The sequence below is a fragment of the Bufo gargarizans genome, chromosome 8 (genome assembly GCF_014858855.1).
Source record: "Bufo gargarizans isolate SCDJY-AF-19 chromosome 8, ASM1485885v1, whole genome shotgun sequence".
NCBI lineage: Eukaryota > Metazoa > Chordata > Amphibia > Anura > Bufonidae > Bufo > Bufo gargarizans.
The window spans coordinates 146,399,881-146,421,660 of record NC_058087.1 but is presented as its reverse complement, the minus strand read 5'-3'; the positions used below and the strand labels follow the sequence as shown (position 1 = coordinate 146,421,660).

Genomic DNA, 21,780 nt, shown 5'->3' with positions numbered 1-21,780 from the left:
ATGTTGTTCCCAGCCGGCACTACTTCTCCAAGAGAGCCGTGCCTTCCCTGCACAACCAAGTATCCGATAAAATCAAGTGTGCACTGCGCAACGCCATCTGTAGGCAAGGTCCACCTAACCACAGATACGTGGACCAGTAAGCACGGCCAGGGACGCTATATCTCCCTAACTGCACACTGGGTAAATGTAGTGGCAGCTGGGCCCCAGGCGGAGAGCTGTTTGGCGCACGTCCTTCCGCCGCCAAGGATCGCAGGGCAACATTCTTTGCCTCCTGTTGCCACCTCCTCCTTCTCGGCTTCCTCCTCCTCTTCTTCCACCTGCTCATCCAGTCAGCCACACACCTTCACCACCAACTTCAGCACAGCCCGGGGTAAACGTCAGCAGGCCATTCTGAAACTCATATGTTTGGGGGACAGGCCCCACACCGCACAGGAGTTGTGGCGGGGTATAGAACAACAGACCGACGAGTGGTTGCTGCCGGTGAGCCTCAAGCCCGGCCTGGTGGTGTGTGATAATGGGCGAAATCTCGTTGCAGCTCTGGGACTAGCCAATTTGACGCACATCCCTTGCTTGGCGCATGTGCTGAATTTGGTGGTGCAGAAGTTCATTCACAACTACCCCGACATGTCAGAGCTGCTGCATAAAGTGCGGGCCGTCTGTTCGCGCTTCCGGCGTTCACATCCTGCTGCTGCTCGCCTGTCTGCGCTACAGCGTAACTTCGGCCTTCCCGCTCACCGCCTCATATGCGACGTGCCCACCAGGTGGAACTCCACCTTGCACATGCTGGACAGACTGTGCGAGCAGCAGCAGGCCATAGTGGAGTTTCAGCTGCAGCACGCACGGGTCAGTCGCACTACAGAACAGCACCACTTCACCACCAATGACTGGGCCTCCATGCGAGACCTGTGTGCCCTGTTGCGCTGTTTCGAGTACTCCACCAACATGGCCAGTGGCGATGACACCGTTATCAGCGTTACAATACCACTTCTATGTCTCCTTGAGAAAACACTTAGGGCGATGATGGAACAGGAGGTGGCCCAGGAGGAGGAGGAGGAGGATGAGGAAGAGGGGTCATTTTTAGCACTTTCAGGCCAGTCTCTTCGAAGTGACTCAGAGGGAGGTTTTTTGCAACAGCAGAGGCCAGGTACAAATGTGGCCAGCCAGGGCCCACTACTGGAGGACGAGGAGGACGAGGATGAGGAGGAGGTGGAGGAGGATGAGGATGAAGCATGGTCACAGCGGGGTGGCACCCAACGCAGCTCGGGTCCATCACTGGTGCGTGGCTGGGGGGAAAGGCAGGACGATGACGATACGCCTCCCACAGAGGACAGCTTGTCCTTACCCCTGGGCAGCCTGGCACACATGAGCGACTACATGCTGCAGTGCCTGCGCAACGACAGCAGAGTTGCCCACATTTTAACCTGTGCGGACTACTGGGTTGCCACCCTGCTGGATCCACGCTACAAAGACAATGTGCCCACCTTACTTCCTGCACTGGAGCGTGATAGGAAGATGCGCGAGTACAAGCGCACGTTGGTAGACGCGCTACTGAGAGCATTCCCAAATGTCACAGGGGAACAAGTGGAAGCCCAAGGCCAAGGCAGAGGAGGAGCAAGAGGTCGCCAAGGCAGCTGTGTCACGGCCAGCTCCTCTGAGGGCAGGGTTAGCATGGCAGAGATGTGGAAAACTTTTGTCAACACGCCACAGCTAACTGCACCACCACCTGATACGCAACGTGTTAGCAGGAGGCAACATTTTACTAACATGGTGGAACAGTACGTGTGCACACCCCTCCACGTACTGACTGATGGTTCGGCCCCATTCAACTTCTGGGTCTCTAAATTGTCCACGTGGCCAGAGCTAGCCTTTTATGCCTTGGAGGTGCTGGCCTGCCCGGCAGCCAGCGTTTTGTCTGAACGTGTATTCAGCACGGCAGGGGGCGTCATTACAGACAAACGCAGCCGCCTGTCTACAGCCAATGTGGACAAGCTGACGTTCATAAAAATGAACCAGGCATGGATCCCACAGGACCTGTCCGTCCCTTGTCCAGATTAGACATTAACTACCTCCCCATAACCATATATTATTGGACTCCAGGGCACTTCCTCATTCAATCCTATTTTTATTTTCATTTTACCATTATATTGCGATGCTACCCAAAGTTGAATGAACCTCTCCTCTGCCTGTGTGCTAGGCCTAAATATATGCCAATGGACTGTTGCAGTGGTGGCTGACATGAAGCCTGATTCTCTGCTATGACATGCAGACTAATTCTCTGCTGACATGAAGCCAGATTGTCTGTTACGGGACCTCTCTCCTCTGCCTGGGTGCTGGGCCTAAATTTATGACAATGGACTGTTGCAGTGGTGGCTGACGTGAAGCCTGATTCTCTGCTATGACATGCAGACTGATTCTCTGCTGTCATGAAGCCAGATTGTCTGTTACGGGACCTTTCTCCTCTACCTGGGTTCTGGGCCTAAATTTATGAAAATTGACTCTTACAGTGGTGGGTGACGTGAAGCCTGATTCTCTGCTATGATATGAAGACTGATTCTCTGCTGACATGAAGCCAGATTGTCTGTTACGGGACCTTTCTCCTCTGCCTGGGTTCTGGGCCTAAATTTATGAAAATTGACTCTTACAGTGGTGGGTGACGTGAAGCCTGATTCTCTGCTATGATATGAAGACTGATTCTCTGCTGACATGAAGCCAGATTGTCTGTTACGGGACCTTTCTCCTCTGCCTGGGTTCTGGGCCTAAATTTATGAAAATTGACTCTTACAGTGGTGGGTGACGTGAAGCCTGATTCTCTGCTATGATATGAAGACTGATTCTCTGCTGACATGAAGCCAGATTGTCTGTTACGGGACCTTTCTCCTCTGCCTGGGTTCTGGGCCTAAATTTATGAAAATTGACTCTTACAGTGGTGGGTGACGTGAAGCCTGATTCTCTGCTATGATATGAAGACTGATTCTCTGCTGACATGAAGCCAGATTGTCTGTTACGGGACCTTTCTCCTCTGCCTGGGTTCTGGGCCTAAATTTATGAAAATTGACTCTTACAGTGGTGGGTGACGTGAAGCCTGATTCTCTGCTATGATATGAAGACTGATTCTCTGCTGACATGAAGCCAGATTGTCTGTTACGGGACCTTTCTCCTCTGCCTGGGTTCTGGGCCTAAATTTATGAAAATTGACTCTTACAGTGGTGGGTGACGTGAAGCCTGATTCTCTGCTATGATATGAAGACTGATTCTCTGCTGACATGAAGCCAGATTGTCTGTTACGGGACCTCTCTCCTCTGCCTGGGTGCTGGGCCTAAATATATGCCAATGGACTGTTGCAGTGGTGGCTGACGTGAAGCCTCATTCTCTGCTATGACATGCAGACTAATTCTCTGCTGACATGAAGACAGATTCTCTGTTACGGGACCTCTCTCCTCTGCCTGGGTGCCGGGGCCTAAATATCTGAGAATGGACTGTTCCAGTGGTGGCTGACGTGAAGCCTCATTCTCTGCTATGACATGCAGACTAATTCTCTGCTGACATGAAGACAGATTCTCTGTTACGGGACCTCCCTCCTCTGCCTGGGTGCTGGGCCTAAATATATGCCAATGGACTGTTGCAGTGGTGGCTGACGTGAAGCCTCATTCTCTGCTATGACATGCAGACTAATTCTCTGCTGACATGAAGACAGATTCTCTGTTACGGGACCTCCCTCCTCTGCCTGGGTGCTGGGCCTAAATATATGCCAATGGACTGTTGCAGTGGTGGCTGACGTGAAGCCTCATTCTCTGCTATGACATGCAGACTAATTCTCTGCTGACATGAAGACAGATTCTCTGTTACGGGACCTCTCTCCTCTGCCTGGGTGCCGGGGCCTAAATATCTGAGAATGGACTGTTCCAGTGGTGGGTGACGGGAAGCCAGATTCTCTGCTATGGAACCTCTCTCCAATTGATTTTGGTTAATTTTTATTTATTTAATTTTTATTTTAATTCATTTCCCTATCCACATTTGTTTGCAGGGGATTTACCTACATGTTGCTGCCTTTTGCAGCCCTCTAGCTCTTTCCTGGGCTGTTTTACAGCCTTTTTAGTGCCGAAAAGTTCGGGTCCCCATTGACTTCAATGGGGTTCGGGTTCGGGACGAAGTTCGGATCGGGTTCGGATCCCGAACCCGAACATTTCCGGGATGTTCGGCCGAACTTCTCGAACCCGAACATCCAGGTGTTCGCTCAACTCTAGTCCAGAGTATCTTCGGCATGTGTGTATTCCCTCACATAACCACTGCGCCCAACACCTCCTAACAGCTAGGTCAGAACGGCCTAAATAGCGGACAATTCGTCGAAGCATCCTGCTTCTATCAGTCCAATAACGGACCTCCTATCAAAGTCTGTGAACTGGGCAAAATGTCTTTGTGTGCATCATAGAGGCATGTCTAGCAGTCAACGATATTTCACACTACCCAAAAGTAGCCTCTGAGAGCTTTCCCACTTTTACATCCTCTTCTCAACATCTGTAATCATTTATATATATATATATATATATATATGTCTAAGACAGGGATCAGCAACCTTCGGCACTCCAGCTGTTCTGTAACTACAACTCCATTCACTTCTATAGGAGTTGCAAGAGCAGCCGAGCCTGTGAATGCTGGGAATTGTAGTTTCACAGCAGCTGGAGTGCCGGAGGTTGCTGACCCTTGGTCTAAGACATAACTTGCCAGCAATCCGACATTGCAGCAATCCGACATTTCTATCTAGATGTCTTATTTTTTCTGTCACTGAGAGTATCGTATAATGTACATAATGAGAATGTACACAAATAGTGCTAGATGTAAATCTCAATAGCATAGTACTAATAATAGTATAATAGTATCCTATCTCTAATATATCAATTTCATTCCATTTCATCTAACACTCGCATTTAATAATGTGATTACTTTTTTATATGGTTTGATATCTGTCTGTCATCATCAACATTCAACATTCTCCTGATTTAAGTCATACAGACATGAGGTCTATTTTGTCACGCTCTCCAAATACTAGTAATTCAATTGATTCTCAGTCAGACCAAAGTCAGACCAAAATTCTTTGCTCGTTTTCTATGCTTTAGTTATAGTCATTGGCTCGTTTGTTTTTTTTTTGCTTTTTTTAGCTGTTTGTAGTTTTTCCACGTAAGGGGGTCATCTACAGTAAATCACAATCACATTTTTCAGTAGACTAGAATGTGTTTTTTTAATGCAATTCAACTTTATTCTAAATCTATCTCCAAATATTAGCAAATTTGCTTACAAGAACCTTGGTTCTGTTGGCCCTGTTCTGTGTTTCCCTTGTGTGGGACACATAAAGAAGTAGTTATTTTCCTGTTGGACAACTCCAATATAAATAGCTATATTAGATAGATAGATAGATAGATAGATAGATAGATAGATAGATAGACAGATAGGAGATAGATATGAGATAGATAGATAGATAGATAGATAGATAGATAGATAGATAGATAGATAGATATGAGACAGATAGATAGATAGATAACACCATTTTACTGTGAAAACTGGCAGGAAAAACCATGAGATCAGATGATAGAGGATCACATGACACTGGGAGGAAGTGGGTGGAGGGCTTGCTCTGATTGGCTAAGAGGCAGCTTGATCTGCTAATCAGGAGGCAGTAGTCAGACAGGTCCTTATGCTGAGAAAGAAAAATCGCCATTCTCTCTTCAGAGTGCGACCCGGAAGCGTGTCTTATGGCAGTGTCTGACAAAAAGCTATTACAGACACAAGCCACTAATGTAGTGATAGGGACACTATAAGGAGAGAATAGGGAGAAAATAAGATGATATACAGTAATTTGGTATATTTTAGGAAATTTTATAAGAAAAAATATTTTGAGGGAGTAAGGGAGTGAGGGACTGGACACCCAGTTGTGTGTTTAATATAGCTGCTGACAACATTTTTTTTTTCTGTATATCAACAGGCAGCTTAAAAAATCCTTTAGTTTCTACAGTAAATAGACTTATTGCCAGCACCCTAATAGTACACATTTTGCTCCAAATACTGGGAAATTCTGATTTTTTTTTCATCTACAAACCAGTTTATCATTTGTAATTGGGCATATCAGTGCATTATACCGTGTTGCTGAATACATTGTATATTACTGCACGATAAGAGGTTACAGATAACAGTTACAACAAAAGTAATAGTCTAATAATGCCATTTTTATACCTGTGTTATTAAATGCATTGTATATTACTGCAAGTTAACAGATAGTTACTTAAAAAACAATACTGCAATAATACTATTTTTTTTAAAACATATTGTATTACTGCAAGATACTGCGCAGTTCAAAGAAATTTTACTGCAAAAATTGCATTGTTATACCTATGTTAGTGAACATATTGCTGCATGATACCATGTAGTTCAAAGCCATTTTACTGCCAAAATTAAAATTTGTATACCAGTGTTAGTGAATGTGTTGCTGCAACAGACCATGAAGTTCAAAGACCTTTTACTGAAAAAATTGCATTCTTATACCTGTGTTAGTGAACAGATTACTGCATCATACAGTGTAGTTCAAAGACACTTTTCTGCAAAAATGACATTCATATACATGTGTTTGTGAATACATTACTGCATCATACCATGTAGTTCGAAGATATTTTACTGCAAATATTGCATTTTTATACCCGTGTTAGTGAATGCATTACAGCATCATATGTGTAGTTTGAAGACATTTTTAGCTTCAGCATTCGGATTGCCATGAGGAGGAGGTTCAGATGAAGACAAGGAACCCCATGCATAGCTGTGCTGGTGGTGGTAGTAGTAGTAGTAGTGGGACTTGTAGCCACAGGGTTGGTGGTAGGGGCAGTGGTATTGACAGTGGCATATACAATGACATATCACAGTCTGATAAAAGTGGTGGGGAGGGTGAGGAATATGATAATGATTGTGCTGGATAGGACCTGGGAGTCAGATCAGGGTTGGGAAGAGAAGGTGACATCAGAGGAGGAGGACAGTAGCCACTATGGCAATAAAGAACATAAGCCCAAACCTGCCATAAACTGTCAGGCCAAATCTGCTTCTATTGTGGTAAGTTCGGAAACTGGTAATGCCACTGATACTGTGTTTATTGGCTCAAATCATGCCAGAGCTCGGCCAAGCTTGGCTGCCTCTAGATCTGTGCAAGCATCTCCCCTATGGCTGTTTTTCTTCACAAGGCCGGCCTACAGAACCCATGCCATGTGCAAGATCTGCAGGATAGAAATAATCAGTTGGTGTTCAATTACAATCATAGGTACCAGGGTTCTCTTGCAGCACACGAGGCAGCATCACTGGATCCTGTGGGGAAATAGAACTGGCCCGCATTCCAAATCAGAAAAAGTCTGTCCTCTTTCTGCCAAACTTCTTTGTGGCCACCAGGCCCCATCCCCAAGCAGTGTTGTACCACTTAGTGGATTCTGCTGCCTTTAGACAAGGATGGCATGCACTCAGCCTCACTAGAAGATACATAACTGGAATTTTTTCTCTAAAAAAGCCATCCCTGACTTGTACTGACAAGTGATGGAGAATGTGGGCCACTCCTTTCAATTCTTGCTGTGCAGCAAGGTGCAAGTCACAGTGGACACCTGGAGCAGCTGTTAAGGGCAAGGACAGTACATGTCTCATGGCACACTGGGTCAATGTTTATTGTGGCAGTTGCAAGGCAAAACTGCATATACAAGGCCAGCACAAGTCTTATTGACACCTCCATGTTTGTGTTGGTCTAGTTCAGATACCAGGCAATTTACCGCCTCCTTCATGTGCTCCTTCATGTGCTCCTTCATGGACATCCATACCCAACAGAAGCAGGGAATCATTTTGTGCCCCCTCCCTCCTATCATATGTGTAAAGTAAAGAGTTGCAATGCCATGTTAGAGATGATCAGCCTGGGTAAGAGTAGCCACACAGTCGATCAGTTTCATCAAGCAGCAATCATGATTTTGTCATGCATCAAACCACCTCAGCAGGGAGCATGTGTTGTTTCGAGGTCAGACAGTGGCAGCTCATCAGAGGCACGTGTTGTGTACTCAGGCCCTTCAAAGGGGCCACAATATTTGTCACTAGGGACACCTGCAGTATCAACAATGTCATCCCCCTAATATTTATCTTAGAGCAGACGGTCACATTGATGCAAAAAAGGATGGTGGAAGAAGAACAGCTAACACATCTTGCTGGCTGTCCTGTACCTGTTGGGGGCCCCAACTGAGAAAGTTCCATGAAGGAGGAAGTGGAGGATGAGGATGACGAGCTACCAATGGTGGACGAACAACAGGAGGAGGAGTAGGTTGTGCAGGTGGATGAGGTTAATGATGATAATAATGATGACAATGACCATGATGACCAATCATCTCAGTGAGGGGCAGAGCCCCAGAACATGGAGTCCTCGGGCACGCTGGCAAGAGTGTGTATACTTACTATCAAGTAATCTGATGAATACTGGATAGCCATGCTTTTATTCGCTTACTATCAAAGCAAAATGGGGGAAGGATTTCCTGTTGCCAAAACGGAGACCAAATTACTTTGTTACAATTTTACATTGTGTACGCAGCTTGCTGCAGCTTTCAGCAAGCAAATGCCTGCCACCCATGTGTCTGACCGGGAGGCCCCTTTAAACCCCCCGGTAAGTCACCCATTGTCTGCTGTCTCCCCTACTACAAGAAGTCACAGCAGCAGCCAGTTACGTATCATCAACATAATGGATTCATTTTTTTTCATGTGCCACTCCAGGCTGACGCAAATCAGCAAATATAGATGTATTGCCTGAACACCCAGTTTCAGTCTTATCTGCCTTTCTCCAGTGTATACTGTGTTCCCTGACCCCATGGACTTCTTGGCAGCGAGACTGGTACACTGGCTAGAACTGGCTAAGTATAGTCTCTCTGTAATGTCTTGTCTAGACTTCAGTGTCACTTCAGAGAAGGTTTTCAGTATGGCACGTTGCGTTATCATAGCCAAACAGACAAAATTGTCCTCCGCTAGTATAGTAAACATCAGTTTTGTCAAAATGGCATGAAGGCATGGATCCTTGAGGATTTCTACACACCTCCAGCTGATGCTGATGAAAAGATTTGCAGTTGCTTATAGTGGCCCATAATACCATGTGCTACCTGCCATCATGTCCCATGGCTGCTGCTAATCCCCCTACTGTCACTTCCATTACCCTTACTGCAACTACCATTACCACTACACAGCCACTACTACTACAACCCCAACATAGCCACACAATCTAATGCCTTGTCTGTTCCATGTTGTGCTGCTACTGCTGGCACTACTATTGCTGCCACTATTACCCCTACATACCTTACCCTTTCTACATCCGCACTATACTGCTCCCAAATAAAAGGGGGCAATTTTGCAAGCTTGTTCAACTTTAGAACAATTAACACTTGTGCATTCTGCTCCCATCAAGGCATAATTTTTGGGCACTTCTGCAAAATATACCAGAGGCTGGCGCTGCTTCCTAATTTTGGCAGATCCGGTCTTAATAAATGACCCCCTTGGTGCCTAAAAATTTATCTAAAACAAGCCAACCAAGTAGCATAAAGTTAGACAAAAGTATCTAAAACAAATTATCATACAGCGTGAGCCAAAGACCAAAGTGGCACTAAATTTAAGAGAGAATTAATAAATCTGCCCCATCGTGCCATCTAGTAATTATAACAAAATTGATGCATAATACTTAGCTTGCAGTATATTGTATGTTATTATTACATATCACTTCAGTTGTGTCAGTGGTTTCTAATATTAGAGGGTGAAGGACCCTGGGCAATAATCCCATTTTCCGATTGTCTAGTCCTGTCCTGGGTAACCCTGAACCTGCTCAGGGCTTCTCTCCCTACAATACTTAAAATGTTATGCCAATCTTCTCTCCATGAGGTGAACACTCATTGAGTCGCCATCCTAACTTTTAAGACCATGATCACTCCATTTAGTTCATGCAACCTTACTGAAGAAAGACTAGGGAAGCGAAATTGATTGTCACCGGCTTAATCAACATTCCTTGCAAATCTTCAATGAGAATTTCAGACGGAAACCTTCTGATGTAGTTTGCCACAGTAAACACAATAACAGCGGTTTGAGGTAATCGATATTCAAGTATCCGAGTAATTCAAGCAGGTCCCAAATGACAATCGCCTTCTGCAGAGTATCTCAGAATGCTTTTAATTGCATTAATTTGCTTATGACTTGATGGTGAGAATGATACACGAGCGGCTGAGAAAGTAACAAAACTGTATTTAACAACTGAGCAATGTAAGCTGAGTAATGTATAAATTAGTCACCACTGTGTTTGGCAGCTTCATAGCCCACCAGTACACTAAACCGCTGACTCCAACTGCTTCCACTTTAAACTGCAAATTTACGGTTGATGTCACCTATTAAAAAGGGATTTTCTGTTGTAAATGGACAATTTTGTGCATCCTTTCTAGGACTATGGAAACAAGAGATTGTTTATATGCCACCTACACTATGAAACATTGTAATACTAGGAATGAGACACGTACAATTACCATATAATAGAAGTGTGTTATTTGGGAAATGTTCTTGGAAGCTGCTTTGGGTCAATAAACACACAGCTGTGAAGCACAAGGCGAGTACTGTACATGATGGCACAGCAATGTGGGTGCACCGTGTGTGTCATGCTCTAAAAATGATGATAAGATGTATGCAGAGAGAAAATGCTGAAAAGCTTTATTCGGTAATATATATGAGATTAATAGACAGATAGCTACATAGATAGACAGGTAGATAGATAGATAGATAGATAGATAGATAGATAGATAGATAGATAGATAGAAAAAATGCAAAAGGGCAGCATTCTCCAATAATTTTTGATGCATCTGTAAACTAGTCTAGTTAATCTAGAACTGTTACTTTCCCATTACCCTTTGTCACGCCCTGCCCTGTGAGAGGCCTGAGAAGATCTGACAGACGTGCTGCACGTGAGTCTATCTGACAGATTGTTCTGTTTCTCTTTGTTGTGGTTTTGGGCAGGAACCCACCTCCCCACAGGATCTGCTCATTAGCTATTTAGTGGTACTATTTATACCCGCTTCTCACTATAGCCCTTGCGGTTTATATTTGCTTCTGGAGTTCTTAGCTGGTATTTGGTGGATCTCCTGCTCCCCATTCGTCTTAAGCTAAGTCCTACTCCTTCTCTTTTGTTGTGTGTTCTGGCTAGGCCTCAGGAAGACGTCTTATCTCCAGCTCCCTAGCTGAGGGTTTGTTTCAGTTTCAGCTAGGCTTAGGTTCCAGTGCATGAGCACTTCCACCTTAAGGATTTGCTCTTGTGGTCAGCAGTCAGGGAAAGGCTCAGGGATTGTCAGGTGGTTAACTTTTCCCTGTTCCCTAGCTTTGGGGCCTAGCCTGGTGTTTTGTTATTTTTGTTGTATTTGGTTTACTTCCCTTCCCTCACCTACTGTGACACCCTTATTTACAGCCTTTTAAAAAAGTCACAATGATAATTCTAGCATGAAAATAATTCACATACCAACCCATACCCATATATTTTCACCACTTTTAAAAACTGTACAGTGTGGTGAAAATTGGCAAAAAAAAATAGTCATATGCCAAAAATAGTCATATGCCAGAAAACTGTTGTGCACATTTGCTACATTATTCCCATGGTATTTGGTAAAATCTACCCACGATACATACTGTATGTACCCATGATGTGTTACATGACATATACACTAGCCTATGTGCACACGTATGTGCAAGTATTCGGCCACCAGAGAGGACAACACTTTCTTCAATAGTGTGCAAGCACAACCACCACTTAATGGATTGCTGGGTGGTCGTAACCATGGAAAGGAGCAGGGTATAATGTGATGGAAAAATAGTAGTAGAAAGGAGTGATGCAATAATTATAGTAAACTGTAGTAAAAATGCAACCATCAAAAAGTAAAATGAACAAAAAATGTAAGTATATAATCTCAAATCTATACCAACCAAAGTACTAGTCTACTAAGAAAGAGCAATGAAGTACTGAGCATGGTGCACTCTACTGTGGGCTGTATCCCAATGTGTATCGCTACTACAGCATATGGCTTCATAGAGGACTAGATCACTAATGTACGTTTGACCTTCTATACACAATTTATATACAGGTGATTGCATAATACTCATGTGGACCTATTATGCTGAAATTCGACCTCTGTGATGAAGCTACTGCAAAAGTCCATTGAGAATGCAAAATGATATAAAAGGTATACATTGTGCCTACGCCACCAAAGACCTATGCTCATGTGCAAAGCACCCACAACAGCTTATCAATGACAGAATACTAAGGGGAAAACTCTGTATTACTAGAGAAGTATGCACATGTACAGTATGGTCAAAGATTCATCATATTAATACAAGTCTGGGTAAGTATGCGTATGCGCAGGAATACAAAGTGGTATTGTATAGATAAAAATAGGAACATGAGCTAAAATGACAGACTGAATAATGATTCAGCAGCATTTTTGCAAACATTTGGATTTAAAGGATCAAAAACTTAGGGGATTCAATTCGCAAGAATTTTTGGAGAGTGACCGAGAGAGAATTTGTCAGGCAATCAAATCAATTTCAATTCAAATAGAATTGATTCGGACTCGAATAACACGGCAAAAGTCTGTGTTAATGAGTGTTTCTGTAAAGTCTTTTCCATTTTTCATCACCTTCAGCATTTAAAATAATTAACTGCATTAGACAATGGCACCTCCATTGGGAGAGCTATCTGTCATCTGCTGTGTCCTCACATCCCCCTTCACTCATCATCAAGCATCAGTTCATGACCTGTTTCTATAACACATGTGTTACATAATGCCATTAGATGTTATGCAGATATCTTCAAGAGTTTGGTAAAGTGCCTACATTTCCTTAAGAATGAACACATTGAACTCTTTGTATCCTTTTTATTGCTTACAATATATTTTTAGAAATTAAGGATCCTTGTTGAGGAGTTTTTTCATTGATTTGCTTGCTTCTAAGTCAACATACACTCAAAGGTTCTTGTTACTGTCAAATCTCAAGTACGTCGATAAGATGTCTTGTGTCAGGTTCGTATCATGGTTACATGGTTCAAATATAGGCGTGAAGAACAATCACCATTTCATCACCCAACAAGTCTCCTCACATCTTGCAGTGTGTCATGATGAGCAACATGAATGTAATGTTATACAGGAACTGTGCCTATAATGGTCACAGACTCAATCATGTGAAGTTCTATACAATGGACAATTCAGTTTTAACTTTTCATCATAACGCCAGATCAATATTCTGTACTATATTTGTCTGTAGTTGATTAACAGCCTGCAAAAACTTTTGGGATTCATAACAAGGCAGCATGATGCCTCAGTGGTCATCACCGCTGGGGTCCTGGGTCTGAATTCCAACAAAGACATCTGCATGTTCTCCATGAGTTTACATCAGTTTTCTCCAGGTATTCTAGCTTTATTCCTGCAAGTAACATGCATATTAATCAGTTAATTGTATTTTTATGAAATTGGCCCTATGGCTATAATTTCCATGGTAAAGTTCAAAGGTGTTTCACTCTGGAAAGAGAACTAATTAACATAGTGTATAGGTTCAGTGTAGTATTCATATTTCTTATTAATTAGTTCTGTGGCATGAGAAATCATTCTGCCCTTGATTCCATTATGTGTCTTCCCTTTCTAAAAAAAAATTTTATCAATAAATTCATGAGCAGATTTCAAAAACTCCAAACCTACAGTATATCTCGATGTGCATTGAGACCTTTGTGTCTTTGGTGTGTGATTTTGTGTACATATTTTTGTAGTTTCATATGGTTTAGTAATATATTTAATAATGCCTAAACACCTTATGAGGTTTTTGGAGGCACAGAAGATCGCGTCTGTTGAGAATCATGACAGAACTGCTACTCAGATGCCATCTTAGATTTAGAATTGGAAACAGACACATGATGAGTATTGCTCATATTGATCTCTACTGACTAGTGAGTACCAGTTGCTTTGCCACTCTTCACTTGGTAACCAAACCTATTAGGAATCATAACAGAACCACTCCTCAGAGGCCATGTTAAATGTTGGCTGGTATGGGTATAAATGGACACAAGGAGCATTGCTCATCTTGATCTCTACTAATTAATGAGTACTGGTTCCTTTACCAACCTTCACTTGGTAACCTATCTTGGTGAAATCCAGAGGAGAATCCAGCCAACCTTACCAGAACTTTTTGCACTGAATTCATTTTAGGGTTCTGCCATATTACATGCATACAACAATTAATTCTGCATCGCCTTTATGTGTCATTGGGACTCTGTAATATATAGTTTCAAGCCCAACATAGCAGTTGTGTTGGTTCAAATTTGCATAAACCATTAATCAACTAATGTCAACTGAGTTGATGTTCTTGGTCCCATTCGCAAGTGCAAAATTTTAGGTCCTTAGATTCCCTAATCTTAATTCTGACCAATAATAACATATAGAAAAATTGATGATCCAGATATCAAAAGAAGGCACGACAATAGGACTTTGGCCTGTTATATGGAACAATGACAAACCCAATAGACTTGTAAGTAGAAGAACACTTATTTGAAATACTGAGGACTACGTCTAAGAAAACCTCACTTCATTGCACTTCGCATCTATATAAATGCTTTTCTTTTCTATTCCACAGAGAACTATTCACACCTCACATTTCCCTCTCCACTCCAGTGAAACCCCTGAATGCTAACAGTTAGACTGAGAAGAAAAGACATTGATCAATCTGTCTAAAAGGAAACCATTCCCGGAGGAAAAGGATCAACAATCTGAGGGGAAAATCAATGGATCTATTTTAATTGATGTGGAATGAATGAGAAAAACCACCATCTAGATAATCTACGCCTGTGACACAATGCGTAGTTCAATCTCACCTCATTATAAACTTCTATGGACTAAGAAGCTTTTGTTAATTTCCAGGCTGCTAATAAATATCATTCTAGCTGATTATATGACGCCCCATGCAGTACATAAGGTGATCTGGAGGGTTCACATGTATTTCCAGTGCAGGCAGAACATACATTTCTATTGAGTCAGATACATCAGCCCTTTGAGATGTATATGTCCACAGACATATAGATTTGGCCACGATTGAAAGAGCCTTCTCCTATGTGGATGTTCCAGTATAGGAAAGATAAAGATCAGAGTGTTTTCCTTCATTATACTATTATTCTGATTGATTTGCATTACCTGACATGGGAAATTATTAACCATTTATTGTTCTTGATTGTCCATGGAGGTACTACTAACAAGAGACCAAGAAGGATTTTGTAGAATTAATATATTTTTAATCGGAGAGTACAGATTTTCACTGATCATAACCGATTATTCTATCACCCTGGATGTTATGATTGTCAATATGACTACTGGCTATTGGTTGGATCAGAGTAATTATCTGCATTTCCATGGTTACCTTTAAACTGTGTGTGTGTATAGGTGTATGTATATGGCTGAGTGTGTATAAAGGTGTGTTAATATAGGTCTATCTTACATGAAAGTAGATAGAAAGAAAGAAAGAAAGAAAGAAAGAAAGAAATAAATAATTAGATATGATAGATAGATAGATAGATAGATAGAAAGATAATAGATATAGATTGATAGATTGATATAGAGAAATAGATAGATAATAGATTGATATAGATGGATAGATTGATATAGATAGATATACAGATAGGAGATATATAAAGAGATAGATAGATAGATAGATAGATGAGATAGATGTGTATTAAGAAAGATACAGTAGATAGATAGATAGATAGATAGATAGATAGACAGACAGACAGACAGACCGACAGACAGATAGATAGATAGATAGATAGATAGATAGATAGATAGATAGATAGATAGAGATAGATTGATATAGATAAATAGATAGATAATAGATAGCTATAGATGGATAGATTGATATAGATAGATATACAGATAGGAGATATATAAAGAGATAGATAGATAGATAGATAGATAGATAGATAGATAGCTCATATATGTAATTAAGAATCAGTGAGAAAAGTCCGACCCTTTCATCTCCATCTGCTATCATGTGGTTGAGATTAGCATAATGAATCAGAGGGAACAGAGAAGTTAAAAATATGTTATGTTTTCACACAGATGCTGACATGATCTGAATGTTGAGATGAAGGGAAAAACGGGCTTTTATCCCAAACTGTCATCCCGCCCACTGCCCACACAATCTCCCTCTGTATCCATCTCCCTTAGTGCCAGCTACTTGTGAATTGTAGTTCTCCTCCAGCATCTTCTCTGGCAGTCTCTGTTATTGTCCATGGCACCTGTTCACATTACTGAGCTAGTCCCCTGGCCTGCACACTGATGACAACATCCCTGAATCTGTCCTGTTCCACTTACTCATCCCCGCTTTCCCCGTTGGCTTCAGTTTTGCACCCTATTTTTCCCCCTTGGCAATCATCACCCAGAAGAAGGGTTACCTAGAGAAATAGGGGTACTCTTCCACCAATGGCATGTGTACATACAGATAGAGACTTCTCATTTCTCTGCATGGCTTTTTGAATCCTGTATTCAGAATTAAGCCATGATGAGAGTGTTAGTAGAAAAGAACAGCTCCCCGTCAACATCTAGAAGAAGAATGGGTTTAACCTAAATACTGTACACATATAGAGATCTACAACGCAGGTGCCTCCTGCACCTTCCATTACCAAGACAAGATGCAGCTCAGCGGTTGCTGAGCCAAATTCCAAGATGCGTAGAAGATTCAGTAGAAACCAAAACTGAGGAATTGTGTGGGTGGTGGATTGTTTGTATCACAGGTTAAAACAGACTATAATCTACACTGGCGTGACCTGTATACACTTGGTGGCAGTACTACAGGGTAGACATTACAGCTCAATGTTATGGTGACCTAATGTCCAAAGATTGGTTGTATATGACCAATTATTGGAAATACAATATTCTTAAATGTGTTCGGTCTTTAACCCTTATTTGCATTGATCTAGCTGCTTCTCACTTAGTAGGTAAAAATTAACCCTAGCCATGGTGTATATGGGACAGGGGTGACTAAGCTGGACAGTTATGAGGGCATCAAATTGACAAGCTTTCGATTTCATTACACAGAATGATCAGTCAAGAGTAACATACCTTGACATGTTTTCCCTCTGAGGTCTGTGAGCTTTTTCCAGTCCAAGTTTGGTGAATATCCCTACAAGGACCATTACTGCTACTACTCCACATATGATGTAGACAATCAAGTTTGTTTTATCCCTAGTGGGGTCGTGCATGGGGTCATCAATTTTTGGGGGCGTCTTTCCTGGTAGCAGCCAGATAGGTCTATCATAGTTTGTGCAGACACTTTGATCCAGCTTAGCTTGTTTGAACTTACAGCAGTATCTGAAGCCACAAGTCCCACAACAGTAGAGAAAATCCCCCGAACTGCAGTTAAATGGAGGGTCCCATTGCCCCATGACATCAAAGTAGCCCCTGCACCCCTCAGCAGTCTGAGGTGGCTCTGAAGACTCTAGATCTCCATGGTTGGACAGGTTGACATCTGATACCACCTCTGTGCTCCCAAAGTGAGGTCCACTCTTCCCCTGTGTGCCACACAGCAAAGTAAAGAGATCCACCAAGAAGTAATATAATATTGCCCTAATTCCTTTCATGATAAGTAGCTGCCTTAGTTTAACTTGATATGGAAGATCCAAAGTGGCACGTAAGAAAAAACCATGAGGATGAAAAGTCAGGAGGTCTCAGCCCAACAGAGCAGGTCCATCATCGGTGCTTGACATGGTGTGTGTGCAGTCCTCACCTGGAAGGTGCGATGATGATGATGGTGGTGGTGATGCTCTGCTATGCTGCAGTCAGCTCTGACTGTTTCTGTGCAGCACTAACTGCTCTGCACTTGTGGAATCGAGGAAAGCAGAGGGGATTCTGCTTTGTTAGAGTAGTGTAAAAAGAGAGGGGATGGGGGGAGGAGGAGGATGGAGGGGGAGGAATAGATATAGGAGGAGTGGAGACCGAGGGAGGGATGACATGGGTCTTGGGTAAGGAGGGAGCGTATGCAAGAGATGAGGAGGGATGTGATTTAAGTGACTGCTAGGTGAGCACCGTAGACAGTCATCCTTCTCATGTACACAAACAAATGATGGAAAGAAACTTTCTGTCAGCAGACAATGTACCGTCTTCTAGCAGTGTGTACAGAGATCATTTAGCCATAAATGTAACTCCTGGGACTAAGAGGCAGATGACCTGAAGCCTTCTGACTGTGACAGAACTGCAAACTCCTACATTTACTCTTGCAGGTTATGATAGACATGTGTGGGTGAACAGTATATAGGTCATTGCTTCATTGTGGATACATGACAATACACAAGAATCTAAGGAGAAATACAGATGAGCATTTTAGCTATACTGCTGATAGTCAAGCTCCGTGTGAGGCTGTTAGTCCTGACCCATTGGTGTTATTGTAAGAGATGCAAAAGTCAACCAGGTTCCAAAACCTAGTTGTTAATGTTACCTATTGTGGGGATTCGCTCTGGTAGTTAGGATAATAAGCGGGCGCAGTACAGAGGCAAAATACAGGCTCCCAATTCAAACTTTAGTGTTTATTCACACAATGCCAAAAACAAAATGTCACTTTTGTAGTGTTGGTGTTACTTCACACCCAATGGCAAGTTAATATAACAAAAGTCACCTTGGTGGCAGTTCTGCCTTAAAACGTTAAAATACAGGCTTTAGACTGCCTGTTCCCCTGACACACAGGTCTCCACTCTCCAGCCCAGCACAGGCCTCAGATGCCAGCACACAAAACTCCTGAGAGACACAACTAATCCTCTCCACCTGGCAGTGCTGGCTAGTTTTATGTAGTCACCCACCCAGCACTTTGACTACTCCCAGTAAGAGCCATCCCAGATCAGCTATTACAGCCATGCTAAGTACCAAGGTGTCAAACAGCAACTGCTGCTGACACATAAAAACCATCTCTTAATCCACTGAAGCCAGGAACCTCGGTTACATGTACCTATAATCCACTATGATTCCTTGTACCTTCTTACATACCTCCCTTGAGGGGGTGAACACATACCATACAGTATACTTGGGACAGGGCATGTGCATTTCCCTGCAACCAGCCTGCCCTGTGTTCTACGGAGAACTTGAAGTTTTGTAAGGACAGGAACCACCTGGTGACTCAGGCTTTTCTTTCTTTGGCCTGGCTCATCCACTTGAGAGGGGAGTGGTCATTTACCAGGCGGAATGTTCTCCCCAACAAATAATAGCGGAGAGACTCGAGTGTCCACTTGATAGCCAGGAAGGAAGAGACGCTGAACTTTTCATCGAGAGTATGGACCATAGAGGGCGCACTAACACAATCGGTCATAGGCAATGTTTCAGTTTCAGCAGTTTTCAGTTTATTCGTAAGACAACACGTTTCGGGGTACTAGAGACGTGCAACCAAGAACCAACCGCGGCACCCGCCCTGCTAATCCGGCTTAGACTTGATAAAGGGGTTTCTAGTACCCCGAAATGCGTTGTCTTACGAATAAACTGAAAACTGCTGAAACATTGCCTACGACCGGTTGTGTTAGTGCGCCCTCTACGGTCCATACGCTCGACGTAAAGTTCAGCGTCTCTTCCTTCCTACCGTTACCCGAGTGGCAGGGTGGCCCCTGCCCAAGGCGATCAGACGAATCTAGGCTGCACTAACCGTTATTTTTCTTTATTTGGCCTTCATTGCGGTTGCGCCCACTTGATGCAACCGCAATAGGTGAGCAAACCATTTATTTTAGTAGAAATCTGATTTGCTGAACATACTTACCCTATGAGTGCCTTTCTCTATCCTATTGGCCACTATTTGCACTTGATAGCCAGGCACTCTCCACTATACTATACCGGGTCTCGGCTGGGGTGAGCCTACAGCTAAGGAAGACAACGGGATGCTCCTCCCCGTTTACTTCCTGAGACAGTACAGCACCAAAGCCTACTTCAGAGGCATCGGTCTGTACTATAAACTCCCTTTTGTAGTCAGGCGTCACCAAAACCAGGGACCCGCCCAGGGCCGACTTCAAAGCAGAGAAAGCCACTTCCGCCCGATCATCCCAGTGAACCATCACTGACTTGTGTCCCTCCAAAATCCCTGTCAATGGCGCGGCCACCGTAGCAAAGTGGGTGACAAACCTCATGTAATAGCCCACAATTCCCAGAAATTACTTTACTTGACTAGTGGGTGACAGGTCAGGGCCAATTTTGTATTGCCTCTATTTTGTTCACTTGGGGTTTGATGACTCTGCGCTCAATGACATACCCCAGGTACTTAGTCTTCTCTATCCCTATTGCACATTTTTTGGGGTTAGTGGTTAATCCCGCCTTCCGAAGGGAGTCCACTACAGCCTGCACTTTGGATAGGTGACTTTCCCAGTCGGTACTGTGGATGACAATATCGTTCAGGTAAGCTGAAGCATACCGACGATGTGGACGCAGCACCATGCAGACCAAAGGGTAGCACCTTGTATTGATACAGCCCCTCAGGTGTGATGAAGGCAGTTTTCTCTTTGGCTGCCTCCGTTAAGGGCACCTGCCAGTACGCTTTTGTGAGGTCCAAAACTGAAAAATACCGGGCTTGTCCTAACCTCTCGATAAGCTCATCCACCCGGGGCATGGGATATGCATCAAATTTGGAAATCTCGTTCAGTTTACAAAAATCGTTACAGAACCGTAACGTCCCATCTGGCTTGGGTATTAAGACTATAGGACTCCCATCCTTCCACGGCTTAAGTAAATTAACATGGTAGATCTGTTCAGATTTTTGCCGTCCTGGCTAGTGTACCCTGTAGTTTACATCTCCAAATTTCTCGAGTACCTCGTAGGGCCTGTGCCACCTAGCCAGGAACTTACTGTCCACGGTCGGTACCAGAACCAAAACCCGATCACCAGAGTTAAAGATCCGGACCCGAGCCTGCCAATTATAGACTTGACTCTGGGCTCGCTGAACTGCCTCCATATGCTCCCTAACAAGAGGCAACACTGTCTCTATCTGTTCTTGCATCCATGTGGATATTTTATTATAATCTAACTAATTATATACAATCATTAACTACTAAAAAGTGCCTTAGATGTATTCACTTACTGGTATGACAGATGGTTATCTCATAATATACATACAAAGATGCCGCATGCTGCATGCTAATGAGCTGATTCGAGTCCGGCGTGATGTCATTGAGTCCAGCGTATATTTAATTAACAGCTATAGCCACTCCCCTGCCCACCTGCTGCTGGTTCATATGGAAACAAACTGTCATTTAGCAGCAGGTAGGTGGGGAGAGTCAGGAGCTCATGAATATTCATGACTCATCATTATCAGCTGGAGCTTTTCAATACAAGATGTTGGCAGATTGACTGGGTCAATTAAAGAAAGTGACCCAGCATTTTGCTAAGCGAATGAGTCACTTACTTATGTTGCCCTTAGTTAGGACACCATAAAACTGGTGACAGGTTCCCTTTAATAACACTTTTTTACAGAGTGGGCTGTTGTTCCCATGCCTCTTTGGCTACATTCAAGAGACCGCGAGGGTGTCTGCCATATGGCAGTTCGAAGGGCGAGAACCCAGTAGAGGCCTGGGGTATCTCTCGCACTGCGAACATGAGATAGGGCAGAAGGAGGTCCCAGTCCTTCCCATATTTAGCCACCACCCTTTTCAACATATTTTTTAATGTTTGGTTAATCCTTTTTACCAGACCGTCTGTTTGCGGATGGTAAACGGACGTCCTTAGCTGT

General features: G+C 43.2%; 1 protein-coding gene across 1 annotated transcript in view; it reads right to left on the bottom strand.

The window, feature by feature from the left end:
• SHISA9 (shisa family member 9) overlaps positions 1-17,909 on the bottom strand; it is a 431,043-nt gene extending 413,134 nt beyond the window's left edge. Inside the window, exon 1 of the mRNA XM_044304803.1 lies at positions 17,154-17,909. Within this exon, the coding sequence (XP_044160738.1) occupies positions 17,154-17,671 (518 nt within the window). The 5' untranslated portion in view covers positions 17,672-17,909. The remainder of the gene's footprint in view (positions 1-17,153) is intronic.
• Between the last annotated feature and the right edge of the window lie 3,871 nt (positions 17,910-21,780).